General features: G+C 45.5%; 1 protein-coding gene across 5 annotated transcripts in view; it reads right to left on the reverse strand.

Moving 5' to 3' along the window:
* LOC119965077 (C-terminal-binding protein 1-like) overlaps positions 1 to 22,541 on the reverse strand; it is a 135,968-nt gene that overhangs the window by 108,168 nt on the left and 5,259 nt on the right. For 2 of the 5 annotated variants that reach the window (XM_038795343.1, XM_038795344.1), the window contains exon 3: positions 22,343 to 22,525. The exons of 2 other annotated variants lie outside the window; for them this stretch is intronic. In XM_038795343.1, coding sequence (XP_038651271.1) covers positions 22,343 to 22,406 — 64 coding nt within the window. In that variant the 5' untranslated portion in view covers positions 22,407 to 22,525. Of the gene's footprint in view, positions 1 to 566; positions 680 to 22,342; positions 22,526 to 22,541 lie in introns of those variants that run through there. One more of the 5 variants, XM_038795345.1, reaches the window with a different exon arrangement.

Consider the following 22,541-nt stretch of genomic DNA (forward strand, 5'->3'; position numbering starts at 1 on the left):
TGTGCAGCAACTTGTGCGCCCTGCTAAATTTTAAATCATTTCCCTGACGGACTGCACTTAGTTTATCTAATCCCTTGCAGAATATAGGTTGGGCTGGGGGGAGGGTGGAGGAAGAACAGTTTAGTTTTACAGGATGTTAAAACTGTATTTAGTATCTAGCTTCTAGGCCTTTAACTGCAGATTTTCTTTTAAGAAAATGGTTCACGAATTGGCTGTTTGCATCTCAGCGACAACATGGTGCTCGATGTTCTGCATTCTGCAACAATAAAGCAGTAACCTCCCTGCCAATAGCTCCGAGGAGTACACAGAAACCTCTGTTCAAGTCCGTGTTCAAAGAGCGGCAGGAACAGTAGCAAGCCAGCTGCTGCAACCCCACCCTGACCTTACTAAGGGGAAAAAAAAATCAATCCCCTCCCCCTACAACCCTTGCAATATCAGTACAGCCCAAGCGAACACTGCAAATATTTGACGGTCTGTATCTAAAAGGCTCAACGAAGAGCAGGAGAGAGAGCAAGGGCATGTGAAAGAGAGAGAGAGCGACAGCGAGAGAAAAGGGAGGAACTAACCTTGCATTCCTGTCTTTACAGCTTTCTCCACAGGCTAGGCCAGTCCAGGGAAGCAATGGAGAATGTGCAGTGTGTGGATCTACTCACTTTCCACACACACACATACACACATACTGCTTCAAGACAAACCAATCAGACGCAGACATTATTCAGTGCCAGCCAACCATGACAAAGCTCATTAGCTATACATCTTGCTCTTTTGGTTAAAGAGCCCGAACCACTAACAGTGGATTTTATTCAGTGGGATTTTTTTTAAAGCCATTAATTCCCACCGGGAAAAAACCCGAACAAAGCGTCAGTCAGCCTCCCTTGGGAGAGGCTACGGATAAGATGTCGGCAACAGCACAGTGGCTTTGAGTTAATTCAGCCAGCCCCCTCTGCCTGCTGTCTGACAAAAATGTGCCTCGCACAGCCCACAGGACCTACAGGAACAATTACTGTAAAATGCTGGTATGTACGCAACAAAAAATTTGTAGGTCATTTCTTGAGAATAGCCATCAGCTTCCTAAATGTTAGAATAACCAGAAAACTACAGAGTCCCAGAAATTCCACAACTTTAAAATCAAATAGATTTGAAGGCAAGCTTAAACTGTGAAAGATAATTTTGGCCCTTTGTATAGAAGAACATGTTAACGTCCTCTCAAAAATGTTCGTATCTTGTTATAGCATTCTTTTTTTTTTTTAAAAAACCTTGTTCCGATGAGAGGTGTCCACATTAGGGACTGGCGCATCAGATTTATATCTAATCACAGACAGAACTCGCGGAGTTTACTCTGTTCAACCCCAAACTAGATAAAGCACAAGTTAAATTCTGTGCAAAGCTCCCTTGGAAAATGCCCAGAGTAAATACAATGCACTTGTTTGATACTCAACATCAGTCTTTTGGTGGTCACTTTTGCATACCTTCCCTTGAGTACACTGAAGACCACCACACACAGTGGTCATCATTGCCCCTAGATCTCCCCACTTACCAAAGCAATAATTTCATGGAAACAGGCATTCATAAAGAACAAGGAGTTCACTGCTTAACAAAGATAAAAACCTCCAAGTCACCTAGTGACTCAGGTTTCAACAGGAGGTGGAGCTGAAGAATAGAGCGACTCCCTGAAGAATTTCCCACACCCCTCATTATCTGGAAGAGAAATCTCACCAGTATTTTGCCATTTATCATGGGGAACATGGACATAATTTCACAAGTTGTCGAACAACCAACTTGTGGCATGGGGTGACCTGATGCCACAAAAAAAAGGTGGCCTTGGAGACCTCGGCCAAGCGCCATTCAGTGCTGGTCCCCACAAATGGGGACCAGACGGAACTGTACTTGTGGGGGTCCTCCAGGATATCTGAGGCCCCTAGGCACTTGCCCTCTGGGCAGGGGGGCACCCTGGCACTGGGTGCTGGCCTGGCACTGCCAGAGGGCCCAGGTGGTACTGCCAGCTGGCAACGGCACGACTGGGGGGTGACAGGTTGGAAGTGCCAAGGGAACAGGCTGACATTTTTCCCCATGGCAGGAATCGGGTTGGGGGTGCCCGTCCATGAGATGGGGAACAGGGTTCAAGAGTTGCGTGGTGGGGGTGGGGCATCGAGAGAGCAGGACGCTATTTAATAACGGCATACTGATCTCTTCCTGCACCGTGAGTTCTGGCGAGCGGAATCCTCAGTGCAGGAAACGTGACCAAAAGAAAGCCATGGCCAGAAGGCCAACTGCCCACCTTTGCATATTCCACAATAGTACAATTCAGGAACCTGTCATCAATCCCTGTAGTCTTGAATCAAATCTCAGTCATTGAGACGGCCGAGCATACAACACAGAATTGTACAGCTAGCCCTTGCTCAACACTCCTCATATGCTCCCAAAAAACAGTATGCTAAGCAAAAATCATTTGCCCGTGACAATGTAATAAGGGTGTGTTACATTCCTGACCTATAATTTTTAGATTAGAAAGCTACCCAACACCGATCCACAGCTCAGCTTCCACACAACACAAAAACCTCTCCAGAAATATTTAAATCTAATTCCAAATGTAAAAGTCATAACTTGAGCGGAGCAGGTGCCAGGAATGAAGGAGCTGCGACCGTCAGCAGCAGCCTGGACAGCTGAGGCAGAGAAACCTCCGGAAGGCCCTAAGTCAGTTGTCTGGCCAGTCATTCAGTGGTCGCTGAAGACTGTTGAAGAAGCGGTGAGAGAGGGAAAGAGACTGCAGAATCATTGGGGGGGGGGGGGGGGGGGGGGGAAGAGAGAGAGAGAGAGAGAGAGAGAGAGAGAGAGAGAGAGAGAGAGAGAGAGAGAGAGAGAGAGAGAGAGAGAGAGAGAGAGAGAGATGAACAGCAACATCAAACCAGCATGCCAGGCTGAGGGGCTTCGTGTGTGCAGAAACCACGCAAAATTGAAATGGATGGAGCCACTATTCCAATAAGTTCCTGGTTTTCTAATCTGCACCAAAACAAGAACGCTATTTCAGAGCATGCTTTAAGCACGGGATATCTGCATGGACATCTGCATGGCAGAGCTGGAATTGTGAGCACAAACAATATTTTAATTAATATGGATCAGGAGCACCAGATATTGAGATCTCTCGGAGGGCCTGCAGCAGATATTTTTCACAGTCCATGTCTGCCAATACTGAAATAGAAGCAACTTTATATCAACCATCTACTTTCAAAAAATATAACTTGATTAAATGTGGGATGTACTGTGTTTCTCAAAGGAAGAATCCTCGAGATAGAACCACTGGACCACAGTGGCCTATGGTTGCTCTGAAATCCATAAGGGGTACACAATTGAGGTTAGCCAAACAATTCTGTGAGTAATTTAACTTCACCAAAGGATACTGAACAGTTCGGATCAACTGCCAAACAGGCCACCGGGAACCTGGAGAAAATGTTAAATTCGTAAACTCCTGTTTCACTCTGTTTTCTTCTGATAGTTACGAACATCCATGTTAGTAGGCCATCCAGCACCTTGAGTATGCTCCGCCATTTAATAAGAAAATGGCTGATCTTATTGTGGCCTCGACTCCACATTCCGTCTGCCCCAACCTTTGACTCCCTTGTTCATCAAGAATCTATCTTCCCCTGCCTTAAAAAGATTCAATGCCCCTCCCTGACCCCACCACCCCAACTCTCCAGGGAGAATTCCAAACACTCACGACCCTCAAAATATCTTATCATTTGTCTTAAATTGGCAATCCCTTACTTTCAAAATGCGTTCCCTGGTTTCAGTCTTTCCCACAGGGGAAATTTCCTTTCAACATCCACCCTGTCCTGTCAAGTGTCCTCAGTGTCTTATATGTCCATTAAGATCATCTCAGTCTTCTAAACTCCAATAAATACAGGCCCAACCTGTTCAACCTTTCCGGGCATCAGTTTAGTGAACCTTCTCTGAAATGTTTCGAATGGATTTATATCCTTTCTTAAATAAGGAGAGCAAAACTGTACATGGTGGTTCAGATCTGGTTTCACTGACAACCTGTATAACTGTAGCAAAACATAATTTTATATTCCATTCCCCTTGCAAAAAACAACATTCCATTTTCCTTCCAATCACTTGCTGTATCCGCGTACCAACTTTTCTTGATTCATGTCCCAGGACACCCAGATCCCTCTGCACCCCAGAATTCTGCAATCTCTCTCCATTTAGGTGATATGCCGCTTTTCTATTCTTCTTGCAGAGGAGACAAGTTCGCAGTTTCCCACATTATACTCCATCTGCCGTATTTTTGCCCAATGACTTAGCTATCTATGTCTCCTTATAGAATCCTTGGGCGTGAACGAATGGCCTTTATATCTTGCACGAGGCTTCACATGATATTTGCGATGCTCAGAACACCTCGTGAGATCTAACGCCAGGGCCTGGGAGACCTCACCATGATCGGGCCTCACCATGATCGGGCCTCACCATGATCGGGTCCGGGAGTACGCTGCCCTTATGAGATGGGGTGAGGGGTGGCTCGAGCACCCACTGTTGGGTGTATTGGGGGGGGGAGGGGGGGGTGGAATCATGGCGACAGTTAAAAATAGTTCCCTGATCTCTTCCTGCACAGTGCAGTAAATGAAGCTAAGTGCGGCCACAGCGGAGCGTTCCTCACCTCAGCTAAAAAGAGTCCATTTTGATAACGGGGTTGATCTTGGTGCCACGTGCCCTAAACGGGACTCTTTCCCCCTAATAAATTGTGCCCCTAAATGTCCTCTTCACAGCTCACTTTCCTACCTACATTTGTGTCATTAGCAAATTTAGCTACCGAGCCTTCAGTCAAATCATCAATATAAATTGTAAATAGTTGAGGCTCCAAAATTTATCCCCATGGCACACCACTTTTCACATCTTGCCAACCCAAAATCTGTGCTTATTTTGTTTCCTGTTAGCCAACTGATCCTCAAAACAAGTTGAACCATGTCAAATTTTAAGTGGAGCACACCAGCAGGTTCACCTTTATCCATATTGCTTATTACTTCCACAAAAAACGTCAATAAATTAGTCAAATATTATTTTCCTTTCATAAAACCATGTGGACTCTGCCTGATTGCACTGAGATTTTCTAAATGCCCCACTATAACCTCCTTAATAATGGATTCCAGAAATTTCAAATGTTAAGTTAAATGCCCTGTAGTTTCCTGCTTTCTTCTCCCTCCTTTCTTGAATAAAGGAGTTACATTTGCTATTTCCCAATCTGATGAGATCTTTCCAGAATCTAGGGAAATTTGGAAAATTAAAATCAAAACTTCCATCCATCTCTGCGACCATTTATTTGAAGACCTTAGGATGAAGTCCATCAGGATCTAGGGACTTGCCAGCTTTTAGTTCTTATAATTTTTTTAGCATTGTTTCCTTAGCGATTATAACTGTTTTAAGTTCCTCCTGCCCTTTCACCTCCTGATTCGCAATTATTTCTAGGAAGGCTTTGTATCCTATACAACGAAGACAAATGCAAAATGTCTATTCAATTCATTTACCATTTCCTTATTTTCCATAGTAAATTTCTCATTATCTCGAGGACCAATGCTCAATTACTTACTCTTTCCCTTTTTTTTTAAATGTGTACAAACGCCGACTATCTGTTTTTATATTTCTCGCTAGCTTTCTCTGGTACTACAATTTCTTTCCCCTCCTCAATCTTTTGCCATTCTTTGACGTTCTTTATATTCTGTCCAATCTTCTGACATGCCACTCAATTTGATACTATCTTTAACTTCCATAGTAGCCACGGATGGTGCGTACTTCCCCAAGACACTTTCTATCTCACTGGAATGTATCTTTCCTGAGTATTCTGAAATATCTCCTAAAATGTCTGCCACTAAACCCCTACTGACCTATCCCTTAACCCAATTTCCCAGTCCACTATAACCAGCTCTGTTTTCATAGAACATAGAACAGTACAGCACAGTACAGGCCCTTCAGCCCACGATGTTGTGCCGACCATTTACCCTAATCTAAGATCAACCTAACCTACACCCCTTCAATTTACATGCTGTACATGTGCCTGTCTAAGAGTCACTTAAACGTCCCTAATGACTCTGACTCCACCACTTCTGCTGATGCCCTCATTTAAGTTTAAAACACTAGTCTGAGATCCACACTTCTCTCCCCAAGATGAATGCAAAATTCAATAATATGATCACTGCTACCTATGGCACCTACACAGAAGTCATAAATTAATCCTGTCTCAGTGCACATTACCAGGTCTAGTGTAGCCTGATCTCTAGTCAGTGCTATAATTGTAACAAACACACCAAAAACTAATCATCCAGGTTAAGTTTGCTACTTGGTTCATCCAACCTATACGTAGATTAAAATTGCCCATGATTATCACCATAGTTTTCTCACATACCCCATTATTTCATTGAGTATTACAGTTTTACAATGTGGTTATTGTTAGTGGGTCTATAAACCTCTCCCACAAATGACTTGACTTCTTACCTTTACTATTTCTCAACTCTATCTAAACTGATTCTAAATCTTGATGTCGCCTTCAAAAATGGTGCTTGCGAAAAGATAAGGATCCGACGGAGTGTGGGTCGTATATGCCCATATTACTTCTGAATGTGGACGCAAAAGTATTGGCGAAGGTACTGGCGGGTAGGTTGGAGGAGTGCCTCCCGAAGGTGATAGGTGAAGATCAGACGGGGTCCGTGAACGGGAGGCAGCCCTTTTCAAACATTAGAAGGGTACTGAACGTCGTTATGGCACAGGCAGAGGGGAAGGAAACAGAGGTGGTTGTGGCATTGAACGCTGAGAAGGCGTTCGACAGAGTAGAATGGGGGTACTTGATGGCAGTTCTGGAGCAGTTTGGGATTGGACCAAGATTTGTGAATTGGGTAAAGCTACTATATAAGGAGCTGAGGGCGAGTGTCCGCACAAACAACGTCAGCTCGAGATACTTTTCTCTCCACCGTGGGACGAGGCAAGGATGCCCTATGTCGTCTCTTCTCTCTTCCCCCCCCCCTGCTGTTTGCACTCGCGATTGAGCTGTTGGTCATCGCATTAAGTAGTTTGGGGGTATGGAAAGGAATAGTGCGGGGGGGGGGGGGGGGGGGGGGGGGGGGATAGAGCATAGGGTGTCCTTTTATGCCGATGACTTGCTGTTATACATGTTGGAACTGAGTGTGTCGATAGGGGGAATATTGGAGCTGCTTCGAGTGTTTGGATCTTTCTCGGTGTACAAGCTGAATCTAGACAAGGGTGTGTATTTTGTGGTGTCTCGGCCAGGAGTGGGGGCAGGGGTGGGGGGGGGGGGGCTGCCATTCCGTAGGGCAGGGACTCACTTTAGGTACTTGGGGGTGCAGGTTGCACGGGAATGGTTTTGGGGGGGGGGGGGGGGGGGGGCTCCGCAGGTACAGCATTTCTAGTTTTGGTGGGTACAGTGAAAGCTGATCTGGCAAGGTGGGATGGTCTCCCTCTGTCACTGGCGGGTTGGGTACAGATGATTAAAATGAACGTGTTGCCGCGATTTCTATTTTTCAATGCCTGCCGATTTTCCTGCCAAAGGCTTTTTTCAGAGAGGTTGAAGGAAATATTGCTTCGTTCATATGGGATGGGAAGGTGGCCAGAGTTAGAAAGGTGCTGCTACAGAGGGGAAGGCAGGCAGGGGGTTTGGGTCTTCCGAACCTGATGTATTACTACTGGGCAGCGAATGTGGAGAAGATACAGAGCTGGGTAAGAAGGGTTAATTCCCAGTGGGTCAGAATGGAAGAGTGTTTGTGCAGGGGGTCAGGATTGAAAGCACTATCAACAGCGCCGCTCCCGATAGCCCCGGGGAAGTACTCAGGGAGTCCGGTAATAATAGCTTCATTGAGAATTTGGAGGCAGTTTCGTCAACACTTCGGGTTGGGGGCAGGGTCAAGGGAAATGCCGATTCGGGGGAACCACAGATTTGAGCCAGGGAGGTGGGATGGAAATTTTCGGAAATGGGAGGAGAAGGTGATTAGGACACTGAAAGATTTGTTTCTGAAGGGTCGTTGTGCAGGATTGAAGGAGCTGGAAGCGAAGTATGGGCTGGAGCAGGAGGAAATGTTTAGATACATGCAGGTTCGAGATTTTGCTAGAAAGGAGATCCGGAACTTCCTGGAGGAGCCGGCCTCCACATTGCTGGAGGTGCTGACAGCAGGGGGACTGGAGAAGGGGTAGTGTCAGCGGTCTACGGAGCTAATTTGGAGGAGAATTTGGAGGAGAAGGCACCGCTGGAAGGGATCAAAGGATAAGTGAGAGGAAGAGTTGAGAGAGGATATGGAGAAGGGGTTCTGGTGTGAGGTGCTCCGGAGAGTGAATGCCTCCACCTCATGCGCGAGGTTGGGGCTCATACAGCTGAAGGTGGTACACAGAGCACACCTCACAAGGGCAAGGATGAGCCAATTCTTTGAAGGAGTAGAAGATGTGTGTGACCGTTGCGGGGTTGGGGGGGGGGGGGGTTTAGGAGGAGCTGGCAGAGGAGTTTGGGAGTCCACGGTGGGTGGGTGGGGGGGGTTTAGGTATATGGAGGTCTGGGATTTTGCATGCAAGATTTGCCCGATGTTTCCGGTGACGCCGCCTCCCTCTTTGTTGGAAGAGGAGCTGTCGGTGGGGGCTCATCTCAACGATATATGGGAGGATTCTGGAGGAGGATACGGCGTTATTTGAGGGGATTAGAGCCAAGTGGGAGGAGGAGCTAGGGGTGGCACTAGGGTAGGGGGTGTGGGGTGAGGTGATGAGGAGGGTGAATGCCTCAACCTCATGTGCAAGCTCGGGTTAATACAATTAAAGGTCATGCACAGGGAGGGCGCACTGACGAGGTAAGGGATGTATTGGTTGTTTGAGTGGGTGGAGTACACTTGTGAGCGGTGTGGGAGGTGCCCAGCCAACCATGTACATACTTTCTGGTCTTGTCCGAAGTTGGAGCAATTTTGGGAGGTTCTTTACCCAGCATGATGTCAGCGACCTTGCATTAGACTTGGAGCCTAGTCTCCTGTGGGCCATATTTGGGGGTGTCGGACCTTCCGGAGCTGCAGACGGAGGTGGATGTTTTAGCCTTCACTTCACTGATTGCTCGCAGGTGAGTCCTGTTGGGGTTGAGGTCAGCTTCTCCATGGCTGGGGTACCTGATGGAGTTTCTGCATCTTGAGACGTTAAGTTCACCTTGAGGGGGCAATTGATGGGTTTCAATAGACATGGAATCTGTTTATTCTTATTCTTCACTTGGTCACCATCAGCTGCTGGGGGGTGGGTGGGGGTCCTATATTTATTGGTTGGTTGAGTAGGGAGAGGTGGTGTTCTTCTGTTATTGTGTTGTTTTGTGTTATGTACAAAATGATAAAAAAACAAATAAAAATATTTTTAAAAACAATATTCCATGGCACAGCTTCAGGTGTTAAAGCAAAAACTCACCTCAAATTCATGGGAGATATTTCTCTTTCCCAATTAAATATTCCTCTCGCCTTCATGTACAAATGCAAGTTCTTTCTTACTTCTCTGGAAGCTGCAACTCAAAAAGCATGTATTTCCACTAGCCTGGGATCCTTTGGTACTTTTTCCATGTGCTTGCCACAACAGTGATTCAGCTATTCAACTAAACAGTGCATCACAGATGAGCCTGACACCATCATTGCCACAGCTCCACATATAAAACATAGAAAAATACAGCACAGAACAGTATGTATATTTAACAAAAGATATTTCATGAACTTCCTGTACAACTGATAAATATCTCCATTGAAGAGGCTGATCAGATTGTCAGAATCGATAAACTAATTTTTGTCGTTAGTTGAAGATTTTTGTTTGCGTTCGACAAAATACGCCTGGAAATGCCACACGCTTCAGTATCTGATCAATCACAATGCTTCCCCAAAACCAGAAGAGTACTTTCTACACATCGTACCATTTCCATTTCCCACTCTTACTCATTCTTATAACCAAAGTGATCGTGGCAGGTTTGCGCAAAATCACAGGCAAGTCAAGTTTGTCTTGTGGTCAAGAATTCCCCCCCCCCCCCACATTACATGTATAGATTGTACCGAAGTGCGTGACAAGGCAAGAAAAAGGCCAATCTCACCCAACACTGCTCACTTTATTCAGTAGACGATGAAACCTTGTACACTACCCTCCCCAATCACTAGCAATGAAATAACATTTTCTGGACAATTACAGGAAGGAAGTTTGCAAAATTCTTCCCCAATTGCCTAACGAAAACAAGCAAGTTCTAAGAGATATGGTTGCCCATGACTGGCCATTTGATATGATTAACCTATGTATTTGCCCAATTTGTCTCACAGCTCATAAGGATTCATCAGATTAGTTCCATACTTCATGTTCAACTTAATCTCTCATATCGTAACCAACTTGATCTCCCAACTTTTACTTTATCTTACTCTTTCCAGTCAGTGATCAAATAGACCCAACTTCATCTTGGGATTTTCTCTGAAAGCACAAGAGGCGAATGTGACTCAATCTTAGTTGGTTTGAAACTCCCATGAAAGGGCAGCAACCCAGTACACCAGTATGATCTTTCATATGTGTTTTCAATTGGAGTTCTTTTGAGTATTTTTCAATTCACGATCAGTTGGAGCTATTTTTTCATAATTTTTATTTGCAAAAGCAGTTTTTTGTTGTTGAATATTTACATCAACGGCTATTTTGAAAAAGTGGTAAAGTGACACAGCAGCAAGTACTGCTCGTGATTTCCCAAATTTTGGCACACAGGTGTCATGGAAAGGAGAAGACTAGCTGGTCCTCCACAGGGAAAATGGACAATTCTAATCAGACAGCACACGGTGCCACACGGCATGTAGGAACTGCTACCTCAGCACCAGAGGTCAATTCTAGCCTTGAATGACTGTCTGTGTGGAGCATGCACATTCTCCCAGTGTCTGCATGGGTTTACTCCGAGTGCTCCGGTTTCCTCCCACTGTCCAAAGATGTGTCGGCTAGGTGAATTGTCCATGCTAAATTGCCCCTTAGTGTCCAAAGATGTGTAGGTTAGGTTAAGGGGTTATACTCAACAATATTATGACAGTTTTAGGGTAGACAAATAGCTGTTCCCATTAGCTGATAACTCGAGCACAACAGTTTTAAGCTTTGAGTCAAGAAATACGCAGGGATGCAAAGCTTTTTCTTACACAAGTGATAGTGACCGGGATCTGACGAGCTATGAAGGTGGTAGAAGCAGAGATGATCAATGACTTTATTAGGCAATTGGATGTGGCCTTTACTGATTGTGTAATCTATTCAAGTTAGTTTATTTCACGTCTATCAGCACACGCTCCCTCTTGCATTATTGGAGGCTCTTCCTCAAGACGTCTGCTCTGGTCTCACCATCAGTCCTTGCACTTTCTTACTCGCCACTCTCTTCACCTTATTCAGCCAGTCCACATGCTCAACCAGTATCAAAACCTGCCTATAGCTTTTACTCCATGTCCCACAATTAATGCATCCCTTTATTTACTGGACCAGGGCTCTGCAATTGTCTGAAATAAAAGCGATTGGGAGCTGCAAAACTAAAATTCAGAATCTCAAAGAAATATTTGGCGAATGAATGGTAAATTGTCATCTTTAACACAAACTCTAGGATGTTCAAAATTAAGACTTTTGATACCATCTAACAGATCTCAGATTTAAGACCGAGATCAGAAGGAAATTCTTCTCAGGGGATGATGAATCTGTGGAATTCTTTACTGCAGAGAACTACAGGCTAGGTTTTTAAATATGTTCAAGGTTGAGATAGACATTTTTAAACAATAAGGGAATCGAGGGTTGTGGGGATAAGGCGGGAATCGAGGGTTGTGGGGATAAGGCAGGAATCGAGGGTTGTGGGGATAAGGCGGGAATCGAGGGTTGTGGGGATAAGGCGGGAATCAAGGGTTGTGGGGATAAGGCGGGAATCGAGGGTTGTGGGGATAAGGCAGGAATCGAGGGTTGTGGGGATAAGGCGGGAATCGAGGGTTGTGGGGATAAGGCGGGAATCGAGGGTTGTGGGGATAAGGCGGGAATCAAGGGTTGTGGGGATGCGGCGGGAATCGAGGGTTGTGGGGATAAGGCGGGAATCGAGGGTTGTGGGGATAAGGCGGGAATCGAGATTTGTGGGGATGCGGCGGGAATCAAGGGTTATGAGGATATCAGATCAGTCATGATCCCATTGAATGGTGGACCAGACTCGCTGGACCGATGACCTCCTTCTGCACTGTAGGGATTGCATGATAATTCTATGATTCTATGAAATCATTACACAAAAAATGTGCAGGTTAGGCGGATTGGCAATGCTAAATTGTCCCTTAGTGTTGAACGGTTAGGTGGGGTTACAGGGATAGAGTGGGGGAATAGGCTTAGTGCTCTTTCGGAGGGTCGGTGCAGGCCCGGTGGGCCAAATGGCCTCCTTCCGCACTGTAGGGATTCTATTCTATAAACACACTGGCACTTCGGCAGTTTAAGAGCAGAGACTGAGCCATGAAAAATGAGCCGTCCACCTGCCCCAGGTGCTGACTCATGTGGAAAATCCTACAAATTCTGGAGACAGTAGAGCTCAATATGAGGTTAGGACATTACAATTCTAGGTCCAAGGAATGCAGTTTTAGAATACAACAGTCTGTAATTTATCCAGTGTCAAACCCACAACATATCCAACTGACAATTTTTTGAAGGGATCTGTACTGAGCTCTAGATATTAGTCAAGCTGGCAGCAACTCAGAATTCTAGAATCGAAGATGCATTGCAAACTGCAGAAGTGCGGAGCCAACAGTAAGCTACTTATTGAATTTGTACAGTGATTTCGCCCCCAACCCTTTCTATAAATAAACATGGAATGAAAGGCATGGAAAGGACAGTTTAGTCATCAGAACACGTCTATAGCAATGCGCAGACGGGTATCGCTGGTGAGACATAAAAACAAGGCAAAGTAACAATGAAAGAAAGTGTCCACAAGTGTGCGCCAAATACTACAAGACATCTAGTTATTAGAGGAACATATCAAAGGAAAACATTTCAAACAGATATACCATAAAAATTGGACAGAAGTCAAGAATAGGAACTAATAAACAAGAATGGTACCAATGATGAGAGATTCCCTGTACTTGGAGACCAGCAAACCTGGGGTTGCTCTCCTTTGAGCACAAAAGCTTCAGAGGAGATCTGATGGAGGAGTTCAACAATAATGGTTTAGAAAGAATAAACAATGAGAAAGAGTTTCCAGTACTAGAAACGTCTATAACCAGTGGAAAACAGATTTACAGTGGCGGTGAAGGAACCAGCGACAACGCGAGAATGTTTTTTTAAATAGCGAGTGGTTACAATTTGGAACACAGGGCCTGAAAGGAATGGTGGAAGGAGATTCAATAACTTTCTTTCAAAAGTGAACTGGATGTGTACTTGCAGTCGGAAGATTTGCAGAGCTGTGGGGAAAGAGTACGAGTATGGGACTGATTGGATGGCTCATTCAAATGATGGCTCTGCTGCATCATTCTATGCCCCTATGAAGGCACACTGTTACAACTCTGTTGGTTCAGTTAGTATCGACAGTCAAAAGATTGTGGATTTGAGCCCCACTCAATTTACCGTCTGGTATTCTAGGTCAACTACACAGTGAGAGGGACTATCATTTTGTTTCATGCCACATCGAAGGTCAAGTTTGTCTCTTAAAGCAAACATTAAAGCCACAGTGCAAAGCTAGTAGGGTAGGTACTTTGCCAGAATGAGATCAAACTAATCGATTAGCTTTATACTTTTAAAGCTGCTGACATAGGAGTAACTGAATGCAATGTTGTCTGCCAGGGACAAAGGGTCTACCCTTATTCTGGTTCATTTAAAAAAAATAGCACAGAATGATGCAGCAGGAAGGAGGCCCAATGGCCCGTTGAACTTTACCAGCTCTCTGGTAGAGCTCTCCAATTAATCCAAATCTTCTGCTCTTTTCCCATAACCCTGTAATTATTTTTCCAAGCATTATTAAATTATTTTTTGGAAATTAGTCATGAATCTGTTCCCACCGCATTCCAGATCAGAACACCTTACTTCATAAAAAAACCTAATGTGACCTCTTGCACAACCTCTTGGCAATGGAAATCTACTTGCCAACAAAACCATTCAGGATTTTCATCCATTCATCAGTGAAGCATTCTCTTAACATTTCCTGCTCTAATGAGCATAACCCTAGCTTCCTCAATATCTCTCCTTGCTTCCGCCAATCCCCCCCCCCCCCCCCCCCCTAACGACGAAACCCCGGTAGCACTTTCGTAAAATGACACACGAGATAAGGAGGCTTCCAACTCTGTTCTTTTATCAATTTAGTGTACCCAATTTTTTTATTCCAATTAAAGAGCAATTTAGCGTGGCCATTCCATCTACCCTGGAAATCATTTCATTTTATTTCATCTTTGGGTTGTGGGGGCAAAACCCACGCAAACACGGGGAGAATGTGCAAACTCCACAGAGACAGTGACCCAGAGCCGGGATCGAACCTGGGACCTCGGCGCCGTGAGGAGGTTTCCAACTCTGACCGCAAACATTGCTGAAGGTTCCATCACTCGACCTCCAGCGTCGGTGTCCCACACATCCATTTGCACGGGGCACTCGAGGATCGTGTGATATTACCTTTAAACGATAGGAACAGGAAAGCAGCTTTCATTTTACCAACAAACGTTTCACATTCTCGAACCACGATTCTCCTGTAGTCGCCATCAATGAAAGATTCATCTCCGGGACACTGTTACATGTAACTCAGAAGAAGAAAAAACAGCCTTTCCGCAAGTGTTTCTTTCAATTTCCTTTGACACTTTTTATTGGATATAAAAAATATTGGGGACGGGTTAAAAAAAAAAGATGGCCATTCGACTGATGGTCAAAAATTATACAGAAAGAAACAAAGTCTTGTTTCTTTTCCATTTGGCATAAGGATGAGAAGCTGAGGACGTATATGTAGGGCGACCAATGGAGGGGACATGGGGGGGTGGGAGCTCGTGATGAAACCTTCCAAAATTCCCAACTAAAATGGCAACCCTGCAATATGCCGTTTTACTCAGGAATACTCTGCTTGCACGAAGCATGAGATTACACTCAACTGTACGTCAGTCAAGTTGAGCACTGCAGTGCACTCACTACAAAATCAGTTTAGATTAAGAAAGCCCTCCCGGTCCATTTAATCTATTTCCAAAATACCTCGCCTACAGCTCACCCCGTTACAACAATGACTTGTTTCCTAAATTAAGCGGAGTGCCTTAGCTACCCCTCTTGGCAGCCCACTCCAGCTGCTCATCGCCCTCTCTGCAAAGAAATACCTCTGACATTTGTCCTAAAGCTGCCCTTCATAATCCTGAGTGTTTGCCCTCCCTAATCCTACAAGTGTGAATTGCAGCATAATATGGCATTTAGAGCTCAATCACGAACACAACATTTCTTTTTTTGGCATGTTGTTTTCAACTTCTGAAATGGACAAGGATGGGAGCATGCTGGAACCCTCCCTGCCTCTGGTTAAGGAAGTCTCACGTCACATAATTAATCTGAAATATTGGATCTCTGCAGCAGAGGCAATGATTAACAGTGAAACTGTGCTTACTCGGTGACAACTGTTTAGCTTTGCTGCAAAGAGAAATAAAAGTTCATCGCACTGCAAATAGTTTCCCAGTAAGGGGCAATTTAGCGTGGCCAACCCACCTACCCTGCACATCTTTTGGGCTGTGGGAGCGAGACCCACGCAGACACGGGAAGAATGTGCAAACTTCACACGAGTGGCCCGGGATCGAACAGGGGTTCCCCCCCAAGCCGTGAGGCAGCAGTGCTAACCACTGTGCCACAGTTCCACCCTGTATTTCCCATTTGCAATGAAAAAAGAGCAAACCTCGTCCAGCAAAATAATAGCATCACCTTCCAATCAGCAAAGTAATGGGAGAAGCCATCAAGTAACACATTAGCCACAATTCTGCTCACCAAAATTCACTGCAAACACAACCAAGACCAATTTCTTTATACAACGACAACATTAACTGAAGAATTTTGAGGTGTCCAGAGAATGAGAGGTGCAGTATAAAGACAAACTTATTCTTTACTTTCAGCCAATGACTATCTCCAACAACAGAGGAGCCAAATAGAAATTCCGCGGCATGTAGGAGGAAGTCACACGTTGCGTGGATCCTGCTCAAGGCTTGATTTTTAGAATTTAATGCTCGGCCCTAGGGGCAATTTTTCATTAATTAAGTGCAGGAAGACATAAGGAAGAAGGATGTCCAAAACCCAAAGGAAAGCCGCCGTGAAGGAGTGAGCAAAGGTTCACTGATGAGTGGAAGGGTCTGCTCAGCAACTGGAAGGATGGCAGAAGCTGGGTCGCTGGGTGGGGCCGCACTGTTCACGGCAGAAAAGATGACCGAGGTGATGGCTTTGGATCTTGAAAAACAGTTCACAAAGCACATGGAGGTGATGAGGAAGGAGATGATAGCAGCATTGAAGATGCTGGTGGAAGAGGTTATAGCCCCAGTGAAGGCAATGGTGTCGAGGACATCGGCCAAGGTGCTGGGGCAGGGTGAGAAACTGAAGGGAGTGGAGGAGGCCTTGTCGCAACAGTGATCAGCTCACCTCAATGGGTGAGGAGCTGCAGAGGGTGCTGGAAGCCAACAAGGGTCTGCGAGCCAAAGTGGAGGACCTGGAAAACAGATCTATGAGGCAAAATCGGAGGATCGTGTGCCTGGCCGAATTGCCAAGACGTTGGCGGAGCTGTTAGGAGAGGGGGAGGATTCCTCCTGGTATGAACTGGATCGGGTTTATAGGTCGTGGAGGCCTAAACCAAAGGCGAATGAGACGCCAAGAGCAGTGATTATTTGTTTCCATAGGTACCACGTGAAGGAGAAGGTCCTGAGTTGGGCAAAGCAGAAGGTCCAGTGGACTGGAGCTGGTATACCATATACTAGGACGTAACCGTGGAGTGGGCAAGGAGGCTGGCGGTCTTCGACCGGGTGAAGACGGCACTGTATAAAGCTGTGTGCAGTCCGGCGTGGTGTACCCAGCTAAGTTGAGGGTGACCCACAACTCAAAATACTTATATTTTGAAACAGTGGAAGTGCCGGTGTTTGCGAAGGCAGGACTTGGGCAGAAGTGAGAAACTGGACTGGGGATTGGTCTTGGACTGAGGGTAGGGGGGGTTGGAAGATTGTATACAGCTCTACTTTTTTATCTCATGTTATTATGTGTGTTAAACGAGTTGACATTGCGTATTTGGACAAGGTAAGAGCTGGGATTTTTTTTTGCAATGATGGCTTTAATGGGGTTTGTGTTTACACTGGTGTGTGTTGAAGGGGATTTCTTTGTTTTCCTGGGATCGGGCGGGGGGAGCCTGGGCAAGGGTCTCCACATCGGTTTGTGAAAGGGGGTGTGGTGGGGAGGGGGGGGGGGGGAAAGAGGAGGGCCGCAGCCATTGGAGCCTGGTAGAATAGCTTTTGGTGGACCTAGGTGGTGTGAAAAGTCAGAGGAGGCGATCAAACTGGGTGAAGTGATTTCTAGAGGAAGTGGATGGGGCGGTGGGGGGGGGCGGCGTCAATGGTAACAATGGGACGGGGCGTCGATGGTAACAATGGGACGGGGCGTCGATGGTAACAATGGGACGGGGCGTCGATGGTAACAATGGGACGTGGCGTCGATGGTAACAATGGGACGGGGCGTCGATGGTAACAATGGGACGGGGCGTCGATGGTAACAATGGGACGGGGCGTCGATGGTAACAATGGGACGGGGCGGGGCAAGCCCAGTGGGTAGAGCCTGGAGTGATGATGGCGATGGTGGAGGGATGGTGAGAGACCCCCGGTTACGATAGATACATGGAATGCGAGGGGTTTGTTGGAGGGAGATTTTCCCGCGTCATCCCGGGGATAGCGTGAACTTGGAACCAGGCCCCCTAGAAGCCATTTTCGGGGTGTCACGCTGGCTCAGGCAGCAGGAGGGTGCAAAGGGCAGATGTTTTTAGCCTTTGTCTTGCTGATTGCCCAGAGGCAGGTCCCGTTGGCATGGAGGTTAGCTTCTCCACCCTGTGCTTCGGCTTGGCGGGGAGACCTACTTGAATTTCTTTGATTCTCGGGAAGGTGAAATTTCAGCTAAAGCAAGAGTTTTACAGTTCATGGGGGCTGTTTATTATGCACTTTCGAGAATTGGTTGCCATTGCACGTTTTGGGAGGGGGTCGGCGGTATAGTTGTCTTTGGTTACACGGTTTATAGACTGATTGTTAATTTTTTTTTTAAACCTGGAATGTGTGGGTAGATGTTTTTGTCTGTTTATTGAGCGTGGTGCGGTTTGTGTGTGGAGGATTGTAATTGTATTTGTTTGTTTGTTTTTTCTTTGCATGTTTATGATGAAAATGGAGAGGTCCTTAAGACCTATGTCGCCGCCATCGCCGAGTGCCACGGCATCGCCGGCAAGATACTTAACTAATTCAGTTATCAAACCCTTGGCAACAAGAGCCGAGGAATGGTAAACTCTAATACGATGAACAGATTCCCTCCTGTTTCCCACACCCCCCCCCCCCCGCCCCCTCAATGATTCCCAACATTGAATCATCTCAAGACCACCAAACTGCATTTAAACTCACAGTTTACGCGATCATCAAATGCCAGCGAACTCAAGATCCACCCTCTCATCAGACTGCGAACAGCAATCCATGCTATTTACAAACAACTACGGATATACTATGAATGCAGCCTTTAAATGAACCAAACAGCACTTATAGGACTTTTACGCAAAACATTTGGCTCTCAAGGTTCTTAATAAGGCACAGCAACCGGAGCCTATCTACTCCTACTACAAGAGGGCGTCTGAGTAGGCATGGGATGTGGTGGGTGTAAAGCTCTACTTCTTCACTGTGGCAGTATCCAGCAGATGGTCCAAATGTGATTAGTGACGGCACAGCCCAAACTTTCTAGCATGGCAGCAGCAGGACCAAACATCTCACATTTCATTGCAAGATTTAAACCAGATGGATTGCTCCTCAACTTCCAATTATAGGTTCCTTCCCTCCAGCCCTTGCTGCGCAGCTAATCTTCTACTCTCTCTCTGAAGGAGCAGCAAGAGTGGGAAGAGGAGAATCTGTAATTGGACGAGCAAGCATGGGAGAGACGGTGTCTGTTATTGGAGGACCAGCTCGGCCTCTCCTGCATTCACTACTCCTCCAATCATAACTCTTCAGTCAGTTCCTGCTCTCACAAACCTATTTTTTAAAACCTTGGACTAGCCTTGAAGGTCGGAACTTTCATTTAAAATGCAGATTTGCAAGATGCCAGTCAGAAATGCACCACAAGGTGGAAAAATCTCATCCCTGTCCATTCTCTCACAAGGTCCTCTGTCAATTTCTAGTATTCCCTATATCTTGGTCATTATTGAAGATTCCAGCCTACGGTCAGAAAAACTGGTGGCATTTTGTAAGCTTGTGTATTTCAATAGAGGAGCATTTTCATTATATGGCTACAATCTGATTTGCAGCTGATCAAATGTTGCATCCATTTCACACTCTTTAAAACATAAACAAAACAAAAAGAACAAATTAGATTCACCTCCTTACCACCTGCAACCCTGAGCTGCGTTCAGTCAATGCAGTGCACTATACCGTGTAGTCAGAGCAAAGGCTTTGAATAATGCCCAATGTATTAGCAACGTACATGCGAATTCAGTAAAAGTGCTTATTTTGCAATTTAGCAGAAGGCTAAAATATTATTTTACATCCAAGAGATAAATTCCAGAGCAGAAGATGGATACAATGAGGTGTGGCTGAGATCAAAAAAAAGGGCAGGCCTGTTTAGTCACAAAACCAAAAGAAAGGTGCTAGTTTATTCTTCTGGCAGAGTGCCAATTATATAACAATTCTGACCGTGACTCCATCATTCTGGATAACTAAGATATGGTTTAATCCTGGGCACCAAACACTTGATATTTATAAACCTTTGGGAGTAAACGTAGTCACCAGCTACCACCTGATTGAGATTGGGAGGTGACATTTTATTATTAAACCACAATGTCCCTTTGAAACTAAAAGTGGGATATTGGTATGGAACAGCTGGTCATGTGTTACCCATTCCACCACACTATGTTTGTGCTCTAGTTCATCACACTGGCCTCTGGTGCAGAGGCCATCTTCAATTCAAATGTTACACCTTTTTCCAAGGGCCCTTGTATCATTTAAAAAGATTTGGGGACCTACTTCTCAGTGACATCACTGGGAGGGAAATCTCTCTCATTATATTTCTGGCCTCCACACAATCAGCTCCAGAAGAATCCAGTAAAGTGATGCCAAAAAATTAATTTGCGACTGTTGCCGGTGGGATTACTAGTTCCCCTGCCACTAGGCAACAATCCCACCCAGATGGTGCCAGCATAACCCCACAGCACATCCACTCCACGATAGACATTCTGGTGTCACCACTTTTCCATGTGCTACACAAAGCGTTATCAACCAGCAACTAAAATCATGGCATGGGTATCCTTCAGCTGCAGAGTTAGACTCACCTGCACATTCATAGTTTCAGCGGTATCGTCTTTTCTCCTCTGCACCGGTGTGACATTTTTCCATACTGCCCAAATAATGCAATTGTGCTGAAAAAACTGGAAAGAGGACAAGGCTGAAACATTTGGATTTTCAGCTAGAAGAAACAAGTGGATGATGCATCTCGGCCTCTGCCTGACATTCCAAGCATCACAGATCCCCGTCTTCTGCCAAATCAATTCATATCAGGGAACAGCTGAAGGCACTGGAAGCAGCAAAGGCTTTCGGCCATCACAACATCTCAGCTAGGGTACTTGCGCCCCAGAAATAGCAGCGCCCCTAACAAACTTGTTACAGCACAACTACAACACCGGTATTCGCCCAGAATATGGAAAAATGTCCTAGTATGTTCTCGCCACAAAAACCAAGGCACACTCAATGCAGCTACTCAATTACTACACCATCAGCCTACCATTAAAGTAATGGAAAATGCCGTCAGCAGTGCTATCAAGCAGACCTTAATCCGCAAAAGCCTGCTTGTCGATTCTCAGTTTGGTTCCGCTAGGACCACTCAGCTCCAGACCATACAACAATCCTTGGTCTAAACATGGACAAAGGAGCGGAATTCCAGAGGCAAGGTAAGAGTGACTGCCCTTGAGTTTAGCATCAAGGAGTCAATGGCAATCAGTGCGTAAATTCTCCACCGGTTGGAATCATAACCAGCACGCAAGAAGATGGTTGTCGTTGTTGGAGGCCCATCAGCTCAGTCCAGAGCATTGTTGCGGGAATTCTTCGGGATTATATCATAGATCCAACAACTTCAGTTGTTTCACTAACCTTCCTGTCAACTTAAGAATAGTAAGTGGGATATTTGATGATTACAAATTGTTCAGCACCATTTACAAATTCTCAGATACTGGAGCACTTCTGTACCAACACACAAGACCAGCACAACATCCAGGCTTAGGTTGGTAAATGACAAGCAACATTTGTGCCACAAGATTGCCAGGTAATGACCGTCTACAAGAGAGAGAAGCGAACTACTTCTCGACTTTCAATGGTATCGGCATTGTTAAATCCCCTATCAACAACATCCTTGCATCACCAGTGATCAGAAACTGAACTGAACTAAGCATACAAAATCTGTGGCTGCAAGAGCAGGTCAGTGGCCAGGAATCGTGTAGCGAGTAACGAGCCGTCTGACTACCCAAAGCCTTTCCACTACCTGCAAAGCACAAATCAGGAGCATGATGGGATATGCTCCACATCACTGGGTGAGCGAAGCACCAACAATGCTCAAGAAGCTCAACTCCGTCAAGGACAAAGCAGCCCCGCTCACCTCAGCCACCATTCACTTACTTGGTGTTCCACATTTATACGCAAAAGATTAAAATTTTAATCCAAATATTTCAATGAGCATTGGGCATTTGGGACAACCGAGTCGTCTCGGTTTGATTTCAGAAATGGGTGGCCTTTCAAAACAACTCATGGTGATGTGGGAGCCTTCAAGTGGAGTTCAGCCTTTTGTCAAAATAATCGCAACAAATCTCAATGCCATATTATAATAGCACTGGTCACAGCCATCCCAGCAGGTAGTATTATAAACATCTTTTACTTCAGGTCTGAATGTGTCATTGATTCCCAACACAGCAAGTTTCAGAACTTACGCACACGAGCTTAAGTACATGGAGTGCACCAACATGTGTGACAGTCAGCTGCCAGTCCCACAGCGAAACCAAATCAAAATTCAGTGGAGAGGAGAAATAAACTCGTAATCGTAAGCAATGCGGACAAGTAAATTCTACTTCAAACGCAGCACACTGAGGCACGACTTCACAAGATATCCTTTTCAACTTTTTTTAACCTCTTACCTTCGCAAATGCGATCAAGACGTGCCCGCTTTACTTTGTGTTTGTCCATGACGGGCACAGACATGAGGACTACAGCTCAGGGATCAGCGCGTTGATGACTGAAGGTGGATTAGCTTTTAACCACAGCAAAAACCGGAGGTATCAGACATCAAAATTCACAGGTTTCAATATTTCCAAAAGCTCCTGTTTTGTAAAAAAG

Source organism: Scyliorhinus canicula, chromosome 4 (genome assembly GCF_902713615.1).
Source record: "Scyliorhinus canicula chromosome 4, sScyCan1.1, whole genome shotgun sequence".
Taxonomy (NCBI): Eukaryota; Metazoa; Chordata; class Chondrichthyes; order Carcharhiniformes; family Scyliorhinidae; genus Scyliorhinus; species Scyliorhinus canicula.